Genomic DNA, 17,567 nt, shown 5'->3' with positions numbered 1-17,567 from the left:
GGCGAAAAGCACATTTTAGTCCCTACATTTTTAGGCGATTTCTATTTTAGTCCCTAAATTTTATTTTTACCGCTTTTAGTCCCTATCCTGAAAAACGGTTCCGTTTTGGTCCTTGCCGTTACATCAGAAACGGATATTGCTGACGTGACAAACGGCAATAATAAATAATATTTGTTTAATGTACACGTGGCCTAATTAATAATAAAAAAATATTTTTTGACATTAAAAAATGCCACGTCAGCATATAAATTAAAAACAAATAATTTATTAATTTTAACTAAATAAAAAAAATTAAAAACAGAATAAAAAATTAAAAATTTTATGAATTGAGATCTAAGTGTGTCTTGAACAAGAACAACAAGAACACAAACTTAAACCCAATTACATAAACCCAGAAAATTTAAAAAAAAAAAAAAAACCAAAGAACAAAGAAAGAAAAAACACCCATATACACACACTGCCAGTTCCAAATCCAAACCACCACTAACAATATACACTCGTACATCCCATCCAGCTTCGCCCTATCTTTCTTACTCTGCAAAACCTCTTTCCCTTTCGTCTCGGCGGGTTCTTCCTCTTCAGCCACGGCTCGATGCTCTTGTACTGGTTGTAGAAGTTCGTCATATCCACCACCAAGTCCTTGATCACGAACATGTGCGGCAGCGGCGTGATCATCGAGGCCGACGATTCGGACTCGATCTTCGTGAGGCACACGAGCCCGTTGCAGCCGTCGATGTTCATGGCGCAGGACCCGCAGATCCCCTCATGGCGCGATCGCCGGAACGTGAGCGTGGGGTCCACCTCGTTCTTGATCTTGATTAGGGCGTCGAGGACAATGGGGCCACAGTCCTTGAGGTCGATCTGGTAGTCTTGGAGCTCCAGCTTCGTCGGGTTTTCCGGGGTCCAGCAGTAGATCGAGAAGGTTTTGAGCGCCGTGGAGGCGCGTGCCTTTTGTTCGACTTGCAGAGCTTCGGCCTCGCTTGCGTGAGCTCGGGCGCATGTTCATTTTGATCTGGAATTTTGTTCATTTTGATCTTCTTCAAGGTATACTTTGATCTGGGTTTGGGTTTTTTTTTTTTTTTTTTTTTTTTTTTAAATTTCTGGGTTTATGTAATTGGGTTTAAGTTTGTGTTCTTGTTGTTCTTGTTCAAGACACACTTAGATCACAATTCATAAAATTTTTAATTTTTTATTCTGTTTTTAATTTTTTTTATTTAGTTAAAATTATTAAATTTTTTTTTTAATTTATATGCTGACGTGGCATTTTTTAATGTCAAAAAATATTTTTTTATTATTAATTAGGCCACGTGGACATTAAACAAATATTATTTATTATTGCCGTTTGTCACGTCAGCAATATCCGTTTCTGATGTAACGGCAAGGACCAAAACGGAACCGTTTTTCAGGATAGGGACTAAAAGCGGTAAAAATAAAATTTAGGGACTAAAATAGAAATCGCCTAAAAATGTAGGGACTAAAATGTGCTTTTCGCCTTATTTTTATTATGTGGTCTATATTCGGAGTTGCAACAACATTACCTCAAATACCCAAAAAAAGCTTTTGCAAATACCCAAAAATACCTCAAATAATTAGGGATTCTTTTTATATATAAAAAAAAATATATATATATATATATATACATATATATACGGGCTATCTATTACAGTCTACAAACAAAAAGAAAAAAATAGAAAGAACCTTTTGGGGTGATGCTTAAAAGGGAGAAAATTAATTTATTAATAAGACTGAATTGAATGACCAGCTGTGCAAAAGAAAAAGATGTTTTTACCTTTCGGACAAAGTTCTTTCAACTGACCCTCTAATGGGAAAAACCAAAGGACAAAAGCAGACGTTCACTTTTTGACCCCTTATGGTTCACAATTTCCAAAAATAAATTGCTCATTATTTTTTTTAACCATTTCTATACTATACAAAAAAAAAAAAAAAAAACATTTTTATAAACCACATGAACAGCAACATTGGTGGGAGATGTGACTTCTGGGCCTCGAGTCCCAAGACTTTATTAGAGGGGTTCGTTTTTTTCTTTCTGAGGCCACACTAATACTCTATAATATATGAATATGACTAGAGGCACAGCACGCAATCACACAGAGGAAAAAGTGATTGCTGTTGTGTAAGAAGTAAGGAGTCAGCTAGGTCTAGGTCGGTGTGTGTGTGTGTGTGTGTGTGTTAGGGTTCATCATTACTTGCTCCCTAGCGCCTGCATATCTCTCTGCATGCTGTCCCAACTTAACCAATCCCCCTTTACTTTCTTCGCTCTTTTCCTTATTTATTACTATCTTTTGCTTCCTTATGAAGTCTCTGAATCTGATAATGCAAAACTGCTAGTAACAAATTTTATATTTATTTTATTTTATTAATTATTCGTTAGAGTTATAGGATATGTTTAGATACACTTTATTTATTAAAAACTAAAAAAATTATTATTAAACATATTGTAATAAAATAATTTTTAAAATATAAGTCCCCCCCCCCCCCCCCCCCCTTCTTTTTTCTTTCTTTATATATTCTCTTTTTTTATATTCGCTTTTGGTGGAGAGTGAAAGGTAATAGAAGCAACATTGTGTTCTCCAACCACATTGCCTCAAACAAACATAATTTAAAGGGAGTCATCTAATTATACTTCCTTCTCCCATAAGAATGGATGAAATATGAACTTATAGCATGAGCTTATGAATATGAGTCATGTACAGCCATCAAAAAAATTAATTGTTTTATCATTTTTCCATAAGAGTGTGGCTTGTATCCAGTGGAAGTTTTTACTGGACACGTTGGATGGTGGATACGTGTCCAAATTTGGACCTGTCCAGCGAAAATTTTCACTGGACAGAAGCCTTGCCCTTTCCATAAAATGTTTTCAAAAATAGTTCCTAAACTAATGCTCTTAAAGTAACTTTTCCTTATAAATATTATTGTCCACAATAAAAACATTATGCCCAAGAAATTTAATGGCCAAAAATGGTGCTGGCATGTGTATTGTGTTTGGTTGTCTCAACGAATTTAGGCATTGGTCACAAGCACTTTTCAAAAGTACTACAACAATTCCCAAGAAAAGATGGACATATATAAACTCGCATCTATTTTCAACTAGGAATGATAATGGAGCAAGACGGGGTTGGATTAGAGGCCAAAGTATAAAAAGAAATTCAAAAAAAATTCAAAACTAAATTAATATATGAAAAATAAAACTAGTAACTATTTAATATTAACAAAAAATAAACAAATGAAAAGATAGAAAATGATTGTTTCTAAGTAAACTTTTACTCAATTATTTGCGATCAATTATAGAACTTGACATTATTTTAAATCACAAATATCATCTATGATTGATTTTTTTTTTCAATGTACAAAAAAAAAATTAGTTAAAAAATAATCTTTTATTTTAGAGTAATACTATAGACACAAATTAATTTCAAACATTTTTACAAACTGCTGATGTGGCTTTAATAATTTTCAAATAATTATTGGTAAACATAAATGTTATGTTACCCATATTAGAACTAATAAGAATTTGCCACATCAATAGTTTGTAAATGTGTTGTAAAACAGTTTGTAGTTGTAGTATTACTCTTTATTTTATTGCAAAGTTTAATTTTAGCAATATTTATGACTAAAATTTGTTGTTTCATAATTGCAATAAAAATTGAAAGAGTAAATAGAAGTACAACTATTCTATAAATAAAATAGCATGAACCATGAAAGTTGAAAGTCATTTTTACATCATTATATATCCAATATTCTTCTTACTATAAAACAAATTAGTGTTGTCAAGTTGCGGTGCAGTTTTTGTCTGCCCTCCCACCAAAAAAAATTACTGTTGTCAAGTTTTTTTTTTTTTTTTTTTTTAAACCCAAAACACAAACAGAAAATAAAAGGCACTCAAACAACCCTTTAGCCATATCAAGCAGCATGATATCACTCAAAAGCCAAAACTCAAAGTTTCAAGCTTTTCACTTTGGGTCTCAAAAATCAAACAAGCAAAGTGTAATACCATATACATATAGATCAAGTAAACATTTTATTTTCTAGATTCTTTGGGTTAGTTTTCAATTTGAAAATGTTAGGTTATGTTTGGTAACAGTTTTTATTTTTTATTTTCAAAAACTTGTTTTTTTTAAATAAAAAACATGTTTGGTTAGGTGAAATTAAAAAGATAGTTTTTTGAATAAAAAAATAGAAAATTCTAAAATATGTTATTACTAGGATTTGAATTCTAATACTAACTTATTAAATGAGATAGATTTATTAAATTAAATTCGTGTTTTCATTGACTTTTGAAAATTAGAAACTGAAAACAACATTTTACATATTTTCAGTTTTTTTCACAAATTGAGTTTTGAGAACAGTTTTTGTTTTCTATCCATTTTGGGTTGCTAAACAATTTTTTTAGTCTCAAAAATAGAAAATTGTTTTTGAAAACAGAAAATAAGGAAGAAAATATGTTACTAAATATACCCTTAGTTTTTTATTTCCACAAGGAGGGTACACAAATTTTGTTATTTAAACTTTCATATATGCCATTCTTACTTAGCAGAAACCGAAACTTCGTAGTTAAAAGCTGGTTCTTAAACAGTCATGGGATCGGAGTAGTGAATTATATTTTTGGAGTCAATGTCTTGATTTGATGTTTAATTAAATGGAATATATATAGTCTTCTATTACCTAATATATTCTATCATGCATAAGTCATAACACCCTCGAAAAAAAAAGTCCCAATAGTTTGGATTAAAAAAGTCACACCCTGTACCCGTTGATGTTCCATTATGTTGACTTAGATATGAACATAGTATTGATATTTACGTATAAATTGACTATTGTTTACTATTTTTTTTTTTTTAAAACCCTTATTCTATCCTTTCTCGGACCAATAATTTTAAGAAGTTTATTACTTGATTGTCCTTTGTGGACGGTCATAGTGGTGACAAAATATAATAAGTTTCAACATTTTTCGGTGGTTAAAACAATATAAAACTCATAGTCACACCTAACCAGATAGAGATGAAGTCACATTGTTGTTCCCAAATCTTGATGGATCTCCGATTCTCCTAGCTACATGAATCTGACATGAAAAAAAAATGGGTGAAAAGAAAAGCAATAATTCAGAAAGACCTAGCCAAAGTTACTATTATCAACTTTAAAAGAGAATTATGCATTGAACATCACATTCATGAGGCTAAAAAGTACTATCCATTGCTTACTCCAAGCAATGACACCAATCCCCATGGCGTATTGTAATTGGCAAACCTGAAAATTACATGAAGTCTATCCTTGAATAATGCATTAATATTTTTTGAGTAATCTTGCATGACTGAAACTCACACCAACTCCAAACCTTTCCCTTAAGAGCTAAATATGTACCATTAAGCTCAAAAGACTCATCCAATTGTTTGATTTGACTGGTAAATGTGAGTTGAAAGAAAACTAAGATTGAATCTCACTTTTTTTGAGGTATGAGAGAGTGTTATTATATCAATTATTACTCACTTGTCATTTTATAATTCATTGATTGATAGATCTTCGAATATGAGAAGAAAATAAATAAATAAATCTTTGACGCAAAATGTTGGATCTTGGTTGTGAAAGAAAAGTTTGGATAATTTCAAACTATATATATGCTAACTTAGTCATTTTTAAGCTCAAACATTGCCAAAGTAATGAACTGATTCTCCTAAATCTATAAACTTTTTCTTTTATAGATACAATAAAATTTGAAATATCTTGTCTCTTCTATAAAAATTGTACTTTATCATAAATTTTATAACATCAATGTTTTTTTTATATAATTTTTGAGTTAATCCGTAAAATTAGTTGCTCATTAACAGCCAAACCCAAGTGGCAGTCATTTTCCCTTGACATTGGCATCGCATAGCCAAATTTAGGTATCAAGGATAATAATTAAAAAAAAAAAGAAAGTAATTCCCTTGACATATCTTTCTTTAGACAAACAATCGTGCATGATTAAAAATACATGTTAAAGGTTGATTGGAGGGTACAAGATAATCAATCACACAAATTAAAGAACGGAAATTAAAGTATCCACTTTTAGAAGAAGCTTCTCTTTTATGTTATTTTGTCCTACCAACAATTATTCTCCCATTTCCGTGGCACATAGATAGATCACACTGCCACATTTTTATATTCTACTTTTCCCCCATGATTTGATTGTTTCATCATCGTTACCTGCAAACTTGATCGACACAGATATCAGATTAACATGATAATAATTTCATTTAGGGTTTTACTAATGTACTCTCTTATAGTATTTACATTAATCTCCTCAAATATTTAGCTAAACTAATTTAAAAAAAACTTTACTTTTGCTAGTTTAGCTATCTATTATTTTTATACACATACATCAGTCTCAATACTTTATCAATATTGAAATTTAATGTAGTGAAGATAGAGGCTCACTACATGTAGCAATAGGACAACCCTCTTTAAAAACTTTAATTAATTTAGTGAGACTGATGGACGTTTGTTTCGTTTGAATTTAGATAAATTTTTACTGAAATATTAAATTAATAAGACTGATGTAAATGCTTTTAGGTATATATTAATAAACCATTTTAAAAAATAATTTATAAAAAAATAAATAAGTAACTAATTTGTTTTGACAGTTTTTTCAAATTTTCATAAAATTTTTTCTAAACTTGGTGATTAAGGCATACATTACCTAAACCCTTTCATTTAATCCTGTTGCCATTTATTATTGCCGAAATCAATGATCAATAATGCACTGAAATTTAAAATATTTTTTGTGGCCGCTCAAATTGTCCATTTCCTTAGTAATCCCTAGATTACGGGGAAAAGCAAGATACGAATACGATGGTATCCATTTTGTCAACATTAAGCGATGTTGATATAAAATCAATAAATAAGTGGTGTTATTATCATGCAAATAGACAATAGCGTGTTTGTTTATCTTACAAACCACATTTGTTAGTTTCTTTTTTAAAAATAAATTAATACATAATATGTGCATTTGTGCTGTTATAATGTGTATAGCCTGTTACATTACCTTTATTTAATTATATTATATGAGTGTATGTTGTATGGTTCTCTATCAATGATGTAACAAATAGCTTCTGGTTATACAAGCGAATGCAGAAATTTAAAACTACAATTTGATTGGTAATTTTAGGGAATAACGTAGGTGTGTGTGACTAAGTATAAATCCCCCCATTTTCAAAAGATTAAATTGGGACTGAAATAAAATTCAAAATTATTAATTAGGTTCCAAAAACTTCTTTTTCACGTATGCATGGGTCTGTTGCTTTTCCTGTTCTACTAATATGTACTACTAAAGTACTAATATGGAGAGAGTGAGAGAGCTTTTGAGCCAAACAACAATGAGGGGTTTTTAAGAATATTTTTATAAAGGGTAATATGATAGGTTAAGGAATAAGAATAACAATTCTCAATAAAGAAAACACGGCCAAATAATAATATAATATTTTTCTTATAATAGTTATTTCATTATAGTGCCTATTACATAAGGAATAGCTATTTCCCGTAAAGAAAATACAACCAAAAAATTAATAGAATAGCTATTCTTTGTAATAGTTATTCACTTATAGTTCGAATTACGTCATACCAAATGTATGCTTAAAGCTTGGCCACTCGCAAAGGTAATTGTAAGAATAGTTGTGAGTTTGTATCCTGGCCACAAAATGAAATTGTTTGTGTTTGGTGTGGGTATGCATGTAGGCATGTTGATGCTATACTTGTGTCTCAGCCACCAAAGCATGCACTCCTCCCACCAATAATGGATTTGTTTAGGACCACTTATTTTACTAAAACTAAAAACTTTTTACTGAAAATAATGTAAATAAAGGTAAAAATTAGTTGAAATAATATAATGGGACCCATAAATAGTACTAAAAAGTATAATGAAACCCATGAATAGTAACAAAAATAAGTTAAATAGTAAAATAAGCTGGTTTTTTTAATTTTTGCCAAACACACATTACATACCGAGATTGGACTTAGCTTAAAGGGGACTAATCAAAGTCTAATATTAAGGAGAACAAAAGAATACAGCTTTATGGGACTACTTAATCCAACAAATATTCCCTATAAAAGTATAACCAAGAAATTTTGAGATATCACTTTACAACTCCAGCGATTCTTGACAAATAAGATTTATGCAAATTTAATTTTATAATTAAGATCTTAGACGGTAACTGTGTAATCACTACAACTGAGAGTTGAAAAAAGAACTACAGTATGTATCAAAGAACTGAGTTGCATAATTCAATGATAACCAATCAAAGGACATAACCAAAGATTTTATTCACACAATTAATTAAACTACTATGCCCGGAATTGTTAAAAACTTGGTAGGTTGTCAAGAATCTTACAGTTCAATAACTAGCACTTACTGATATTTTTAACAAAGATGTTTGGAGTTAAATTCTCTCGTTTCCAACTAGCGAATTATCAAATAAAAAAAAGAAATTCAAAGGGTTTATTTAATTATTTACATTTTGTTTGACCCATTAGAATTTTGCTTAATAATTGTGTTTATGTTCACACCCTTTTATGGGCACAAAGTACAAATGGGCATACATTCCCTAGCTGCTCCACTTTAATGTCTTTGAAAATTGGACAACTATTTCTATTTCCCATTATGCATTCGTAAGTGTTACATATAGAAAGCATAAATGTGTGAGCATACAAATCCAACCCACCAATTTCCAATTAACTTAACAACAATCTTTGTTTGATGCTGAAAATCAATTACCATAGAAGCTTATATCATAAAATTCAAATCTTATTAATTATCTAAAACCATGCTTGTCACAGATATATATCATAAAATTCAAATCCTATTGTATTTTTTTAAAAAAAAATCAACTATCCGAAGCTAATCGAATCTAAAACGATGCTTAGGAAATAATACATCCATTCCAAAGAGAACACAAGCCGTGTGTACAAAACTATTTTTCATTAGGCAATTAAACAGGACTAAGGTGATACATAATCTCAAAGAAAATCTACATGCTGAAAACACCAAAAAAAAAATAAAAAGACTCCTCTCCATACAAACTCAAAGTACCAACTAAAAACAGATTCTAATTCTCATTCTCTCCTATCCTTCTTCCATTAAAATTGCTTACATGATGGAACATGCATTTGGATTTTCATCACTAAAGAGTGTAGTTAACTTCTCATCCGTTGCATTTGGGATAGGGTGTGCTTGGACTGCATTTTTCACGTAACCAGCCGGTGCCTTCTTGTCATAGGCCTGAGCCACATAAGGGTAAGCCACCAAGTTGTATGGCACATAGGGCCAAAACTCAGCTCTCTTTCCGGTGCTCTTGACCTTTTTTAAGACCTTGTTTGGCTCCACATAGCCCGTTACGGTTACCCGGCTTTGCTTTCGGTTAACCTCCACAGATTTTGCACCTGAAAAATCAAGACAAAACACAAAATTAATTTCATATTTCCAATAAACTATTGCTCAACTAGCACTTTCTTTAACCATGTGATTCATACCACTTTAGCAAAATAATATAAATAAATATTTGATTTTTTTTTTTTTGTAATTCATAACAAATCAAAACTTGCATAATCTTTAACACCACCCTTAGCTATAATAATTAAATGAAAGACAAGATCATTTGTTAAAGATCCACTAGTGCACTTGAATGTTATTAATTAAAAAATAAAATAAATAATTCAGTAAGGAAAAAAAAAAAACTAAAAGAGATAAGTTTAAGGTTACAAAGGTGACGTTGAATAGTATAGTTTAAAAACATTGATAAGGATTGCATAGATATCCTGGGATTTTTTCTTTTTTGATAATTGATATCGTATGAATTGATCAGATTCGCTTGGGAAAAAATTTGGAAAAGAAATACTACTGTACTATTCTAGCAGGTTACAGCTTTATTTTAAGGGCTTGTTTGGTTTATGGGATTTTGCATTGCATTTAATACACTTGGAAGGTATGCATAACGCTGACAGCAAGGTTTAGTACGTGAGTAAAGAGCTTTTTAAATACTTTCCATGATGAGTAGTGAAAGCCTTTTTTATTGTTTTATTTTTTTATTTTAAAGATAATTATAATATATTTTTTTCCCGAAACTTTTAAGTATTTTATATACGAATAGTTGTCAATTTAGTCACAAGTACAAGAGTAGTGAAAACTTTTAAGTCTAATAAAGGGGTGAAGTGGGAGATGCAATTTCCAAGATTCATCTACCATGCCGTGTGACATAAGTCGTTTTTATCACATAAAGAGAACCACAAGTTTCTTTAGAAATAGCAAAACATGTTGTGGAAATGGAAGTCTGCAGAAAATTTACGTTTTGGTTAAGATTTAATGGCAGAAAGAGTCAACAAAGCTACCGCCACATCTTCCAGTTTCCAACACGAGGGAGCTGAAATATGCAGTGACATTTTGACTATTGTTGAAAGACCATAAAAGGTCAAAAGCAGCTCAAGTCAAGCGTATGATATGATCTATTGTGTGATTCTAGGCACACAAGAATGCCCAAAACATACTAATATAGAAAGCTCAAAAAGTTTCTCAAAAAAAATAAAATAAAATAAAATAAAAATAAAAAGAGAAGACTCAAAATCCTTTACAAAAAAAGTTTAGGTGCTACCTCTTGTATTAACTATTCTAAAAACTGTACTTAATTAGAAAAAAAAAATCCAAAAATTGTCACAAACTCAATAGCTAGGCTAGGCTGTGAGCCTGTAACACAAATCACAAACTTATTTACCCTCAACGTGAGCAAAGAACTTGTTGCCTTATTATGAAAAAAATAGGGGAGAGAGAGAGAGAGAGAGATATGAACCTTTCATGTTGGAAACAGCATTTTTAACTCTCCTTTCACAACCATCACAGTCCATTTTCACTTTGATTTCAACTGTCTGCAACACACACACACACAAAAGAAAAAACAAAAAAACAAAAACAAAAACAACAAAAAAGAACAATTAATCAGATTTGACATGGACAAGCTAGCAAACAAAGAGACCAATATCACACACACTGAAATAGAGAGAGTGATAGGATGGATATTTATGTATACCTGCATTGCTTTTCGTTTCTTCCTTGGGGTGGAAATAGTGAAATAGTCTGAGAGAAAGTCCAGAGCACCCATTTCTCCTCCCTTTTCACAAAAGGCAAAGCAAAGAGTTCTTTTATGTGTCTGTAAGAGAGAGAGAGAGAGAGAGAGAGAGATTTTATGAAAGTTTTTGCAGGACTGAAATAGATGTGGTGGGAGACTATCTTATATATAAGAAGATACATGAATATATGATGGACATGAAGAGGGACTTGGGGAACAAGTTGAGCTTATAATTAGCACTAAAATAATAATAATAATATATAGTCCTTAGACAATGACTTTTGTCCCTAAATCATACTACTATTCTACAAAATATCATCCCGGCCAACTTGGGCATTTGGGTTTTGTTTGGGTCCAAAAATAAAATATAAAACATTAATTATTTAAAACAAAACTTTATGGAAGAAGTTTTTTTCTTGGTGGTTTTGTTTATTTGGCAGGTTTAATTAGGAGCTGTTGCCTTGCTGTTTTCTTTAGCCCAAATAAACAGCACAGTAGTAAAGTGGCTTCGTGTCTCCTTCGATTCTTCTCCACACTAGTGTAGAAATACATCATTTTTTATAATTTATTTTTTCGTAATTGTTGAAATGATCTGTTGTTATTGGTGAAAGACTGAAGTATATAAAAGTGAATTTTAATTACAAAAATTATAAATAAATAAAAATATATTGTGAAAAATATTGTGTCCTTAGTATTACTAGTTTACACGCAATGACCTACAAAGCTAAGAGCACGGGTTATACCATGTTTTACAAACTTGTAACTCAAGGAATATTGACTACAGTGCCCACAATTTATGCTAAGTTGATTCCCATTATTGCATTCTTAAATATTGAATAAGGGTTAATTAATCACAATAATGGACTGAGTCATAACCATCAACATTATTTACGGCACAATCCCTTGTATCCTTGAAAATAATAGGACCAATCATGAGGCCAAAATTCATCATTCTGTGTACAATCTTGATGTCTCTAGAATTCAAATTAAAACCAGGACATGTTGAAGTGCCATAAATTTTATATTTCGTTTTCTATAATTTATTATTATTTTATTATTTTTGTGGTGATGTTTATTTGACAAAACTTGTTGCATATGCATTTTGCTGTACCGATGGGGATAGTAGGAGATATTGATATGCAAGAGTTCAAAGACATCAAATAATAAATGATCTGGAACCCATCTGTCTTGAGTAATTTGCCAGCATAAAAGGACTTCTCCAGCCAGGTTTAGCTCTTTCTTTTACACCAGCTTTTCTTTTTTAAACGCGGATCGAAGAAGCTAGCTTGTTATGTCTGTATCATGATAGCAAGCTATATAGTTACTATTTACATCATTATGATTTCACTTAACAGCAACATAATTTAATTTCATGGGCCATATATCATAAATATATATAGATTTTTTTTTAATTAAGGTTGAAATTGAATCGTTGATCATTAAATGAGGTCAATTTTAATTTATACTTGCCAAAAAAATCTAATCATATGCCGACACTCACATACCTAGTAAGATTAATATTTTTTTTATAATGAGAGGTAGACAATTATTTGTGACGTGCATTTATTGTTAATGAGATTGTTTTTAGTGAGATGGGGTCTATTACACTTAAGATTTTTTTTTTTTTTTTTTGAGTTAAACTTCCTTCAAGATGTGTTAAAATTATAGTTAGATAATTAAATTTATTATTTTTTAATAGTTTAACAGTTTAAGCTTTGAGACAATCAGTAATTTATCATAAATTCATAATATCAAAATAAAAGGTCATGAATTAAACTTTTGAAATAATCAATAATTTATCTAAATATTAACCATTTTTATTTAGATCAAAATCCTCTCATTTTCAAATGAAACGTAGAGAGTTGGCATATCAATCTTAGTCTCCCTGTTGTGTCCACTTGAATCTTGATGTAAATTAATGGTCTTCAACGCTCCTCTCTACCCATAATTTCTGTGTCATTTCCCAAATCATGTAGCTGCGGTTGATTGTGTCAAACAATGGATTGATAATTGTTGGCTCACACCAACTTTTATCAACTTGCTATTTCAATTCTGTTCTGTATTCCTCACATTTGAGAACTCAATTTTCAAAGTTGCTACTGTGAAAAGGAGTAATTTTTTGGGATAGCAAGAGACATCAAGGTAGTACAGAGAAAATTTTCACTAGGTAGATATGCATGAGGTGGTCCATTAGATGTAAAAACTAATAATATGTTTTTGGCATTATTAGTTGCTTCGAGTGAAAACGACTTGCATCTAAGCCTATTAGGTCTCTCTCTTTTTTTTTCTCCCAAATAAATGAAATAATCAGGTCAAACTCAATAATAATCAATATATTATCATCAACCAAGATATAAAAATAATCCTTAGCGTACAAATTTGTACGCATCTACCATAGATCTCTTTCTTCTAAAACATAAAGAGAAATGTTACCTAGGTATAAGTTAACAATACTCAAATAGCATGCCTAGCTATCTAAACATTCTAAACAAGTATAGCCATCAAGTCACCTATATATATATATATATATATATATATATCTACACCCTAAAAATTGTTCAATCAAGTGGCTCTACAGTTCACCATAAATTAAAAAAAAAAAAAAAAAAAAAAGTGGCTCTACAGTTTTTTTTTTTTTTTTTTTTTTTAAAGGTGGGTTTTACCTTCTTAATTAGTATCAATGCATCACTGACAAAAGGAATATGGCTTACCACTATAGGCTATCATGCCATTTCCTTGGCCTCTTACTTAAATTTTTGGTCTCATTAATGGGTGATCTTATAGCATTTGTAAATAAAAAAATTTTGAAAATTTTTTATGTTGTTTTTATAGGAAATATAAAAAATTGTTAAAAAAATTAATTACTTTTTTCTTTTTCCATAAAAATTATCTAAAATTATTTCTTAAACCAATATTCTAAGGATATCAGTTAACTTTTCTCTTAAATTTTTGTAATGGATTTCAATTAATTCAACTAGTAAAATATCATTTGTTTAAAAGTCATATAATAGATTTTAGTCCAAATCCAATCGATTATTTTTTTTAAAAAAAATTGATGCTTTTAAAAATAAATAAATAAAAAAATATATTTTTTAGAAGAATAAAAGAAAAGAAAAGAAATGATATACAGTACCTTAAATATTGTTCCTTAGATTCCCCTCTTAAAATTCAATCATATGACTACTTAATTAAAAAAATACATTTTTATCTCATCATGAGATAAAAGCCACATGACAAAATTTTAAAAGATGAATCTAAGAAAAAGCACATAATTACTTTACTTAAGCCTTGCCGAAAATAAAATATATTAATATCTTAATCTGATGATAAATAACATTTTTTTTAAGAATATACCGTGTATGTTTTAAAATCCCATCATACTTTAGGGGGAAAAAAAGATTTGGAGCTCTTTATATATTTGGGAATCAAAAAGAAAGTGCAACTTAAATTAAGATTAAGATGTAACTAATGCGGTACTCATCAACTATCAACTACTTGGCTCTAATTGCTAGCACAGTTGCTTTCTCTCTCAAATAAAAATATCAACAGAAATGCTAGTGTTGGCATTAACCATTACAAGCTAAACTTCTAAAAAAAAGGTTGTACCTACGGTTAATTTCACTTAAGCTTATATTGGCCCGGCCAATACTATGACTATACGATAATTTTTTGGCGATTTAGTTCAATTGATTAATCCTTTTCCTCTGAAAAAAAATATATATTAATCTCTTATCCTTATCTATAAAAAAAATATATTTTGTACTTAAATAAAATACTTTATAATATTCAAATTGTATTATACTTATTAAAAATATATAAACGATTTTTCTTTTTCCATGCAAGGATGAAGATTGAAGACAAGCTTGTTTAATTTTAGTCTTATTCCTTTTGGAGGACTAAGATTATGTTTAACTTTTTAAGAAACAGATTATATATATATATATATATATTTAACTTTGGTTAGCTTGCTTGTTAGAAGGTTAATCAAAGTGTATTATATGCACATAGCCACGTATTGAAAATTCATTGGATAAAAAAGGGCCACGTAACTCCAAAGAATAGTGATTCAAGCACATACGCCACCTAGGCTGAGTTAGTTGAGGTTTTGGTAAACGTCCTTGTACACGTCCCCTTGTATCTTTCACTGTACTACACAATGTTATATAAGCAATGAGTATGCATGAATCATTGAATATAGGATTTTTTTTATGAGTTATTTTTATATTATATATTTTTAAATATGATAGAATTTTTAATTTATGACATTTACTTCATGATGATATTCTTAATCATTAGGCCATAACACCAATTAATTTTTAGTAAAATGACAAAAAATTTTATCAATTAGATTAATTAGAACCAAGAAGAATATTTACAGCAGACGTTAAATCATAGAAGAATTTATATCATTGACACGTTTTCTTCCCTTGCCTTTGTCACTCACACTCATCTTCTACAATGAGATCAGGCTATGGTTTAATGGTGATAGGTCCCACTTTTCATTACATGTGAGGCTCATCAATCACCAAACTTAACCCCGCTCCACCACAATCTTGAGAGAGAGAGAGAGAGAGAGAGAGAGAGAGAGAGAGAGAGGAATAAACCCATGCTAATGACTGATTCAAACTTTTTTTCCCTAATACATACAACAATGTTTATATTCATAGTAACACTTTATGATAATTGTTTTTTATTATTAGGGTAAGAGTCTTAAGACGTCAATTGGTTTTTTGTGTAGATGAAAGTAGGATTTGAATCTAAATCTCTTATTTGAGAAAAAAATTATTTTATCAGTTAAGTTAATTGAAACTACTACTTATTTAAACATTAAACAATTATAAGTTTAGAGATACAAAAAAATAAATAAAAAAATAAAAATAAATTCACATTTCGTTTCATAACTTTTAAGATGACATGTTATGATTGGTATTAATAAAAAAAAATGTCAATAACGAGTTCAAGTAAAAGTGATCCTGATCAAATCACAATTTATCACCTCAGCCGTTATAAAATAAATAAATAATAATAATTGTTAATTTTTTTTTTTGAGGAACAATAATAGTGAAAATTAAATCTGGTGTTTCTAGCATTATTGAACATTAAAATAACGAAAAGATTTGTTAACGTGAGAATATCTTTTTATGGACATCAAGTTATCAACACCATTTAGGTGTGCAACTTCGTAAGAAAAACAAGTACGAGTGATTTGACCATCAAGTATGCCCAATAACAAGGTTAAACGTTTGACAATAACAAAAACCTAATTTCTTTTGCATTACTATCACGAAATATAAACATGATACGTCTTTATACCTACTAATTAGCTCTCGCTCTTGAACATACTAGAAGGCAGCCCACGTAGCAAACTACAGTAGCTGAAGTTATTAAATTAGTCCTTAAGAAATGCCACCTTGGCAAACTATGATGATCTAGCATTACTAACCTTGTGATACACTGCAAGTTTCAAAATTAAAAAAAGTTTTTAGCATGAAACGAGAACCACAAGGAATGGCAAATTTAAGGGGCCTAAGAAATTGAAGTCAAAGGAAAGACATGGGAATAATCCTAATCTCTTTTTTTAATTGAACTACTTAAGTGACTATAGCTTTGAAAGACTTGTAGCACAAGTTACATCTTATGTTGTTTCCATTAAAAATGCTTAAAGTTCAAAACTTCAAATCATTCTCTCCCATTAAACTATTAAATTATTAAAATAAATAAATAATATTGTGACCATTGCAGTCAGACTTTTATAGTATATGCAGTAAAAGAAAGCTAGCTTAAAAGAAATTTTGCGTGAATAATAATTAAGAAGCAAGAGAGCAATTAAAAATTTAGCATTATTTGTCTGCATGTTGTTTTCTTATTTATTCTTTAATCCCAATTCAAATCAATTGCAATGCTAAAGTCAATTGGCACTCTTGCTTCCCCCAAGAGAAATGGGGTTTTGCTGTTTAATTTAAATACAGCAAGTAGCTAACTTTCAACAAGTGATCACCACCTGGGAAATTTTAACTTCACTGCATGGTTTGTGATAATATTTTCTTGTAGATTTCAATAGTATAAACTCTCAGGCTCAGCATGCAACTTCAGTATTTTGTGCAATTAATCATAAGCATGTCAGGAATTTAAAGATATGATATTAAGAAATGCACGTGATGCATTTCCAATTAAATCAAGTATAGTATAGTTTTGAGAAACAAAGAATGCAAATAAATCTCTATATAAATAGGGCCTTTGCTAATTAATCTTCATATGAAAAAAAAAAATGAAGAAAATATTACGTGGTATGTTCAGTAACCTTATGTTTACACTTTTTTTTGCTACTATGTTTACACCTGTTATTTCAAGGAAAATATTAAATTTATTATCAGTTTTGCTAGCTATAAAACATTTACAAATTGACATTACAAATGATAATTTCATATCAATAACATAATAATAAGTTTCTAAATTATATTT

The 17,567-nt window shown here is 30.0% G+C and overlaps 1 protein-coding gene and 1 pseudogene across 1 annotated transcript; both read right to left on the bottom strand.

Annotated features, from left to right (window-relative positions):
* Positions 1-247: 247 nt before the first annotated feature.
* Positions 248-999, bottom strand: LOC136062135 (succinate dehydrogenase [ubiquinone] iron-sulfur subunit 2, mitochondrial-like; annotated as a pseudogene).
* A 7,952-nt stretch (positions 1,000-8,951) lies between these two features.
* Positions 8,952-11,304, bottom strand: LOC112025506 (heavy metal-associated isoprenylated plant protein 20). Its single transcript, XM_024058183.2, has 3 exons — positions 11,067-11,304; positions 10,830-10,905; positions 8,952-9,429 (listed from the first exon to the last, which is right to left on the bottom strand). Exons 1-3 carry the CDS (start codon positions 11,136-11,138, stop codon positions 9,137-9,139), a joined length of 441 nt encoding a protein of 146 aa, XP_023913951.1. The 5' UTR covers positions 11,139-11,304; the 3' UTR covers positions 8,952-9,136.
* Positions 11,305-17,567: the final 6,263 nt, after the last annotated feature.

The sequence above is a fragment of the Quercus suber genome, unplaced genomic scaffold, assembly GCF_002906115.3.
Source record: "Quercus suber isolate HL8 unplaced genomic scaffold, Cork oak 2.0 scaffold_384, whole genome shotgun sequence".
Taxonomy (NCBI): Eukaryota; Viridiplantae; Streptophyta; class Magnoliopsida; order Fagales; family Fagaceae; genus Quercus; species Quercus suber.
The sequence above is the reverse complement of the archived record's forward strand: the minus strand, read 5'-3'. Positions and strand labels throughout refer to the sequence as shown.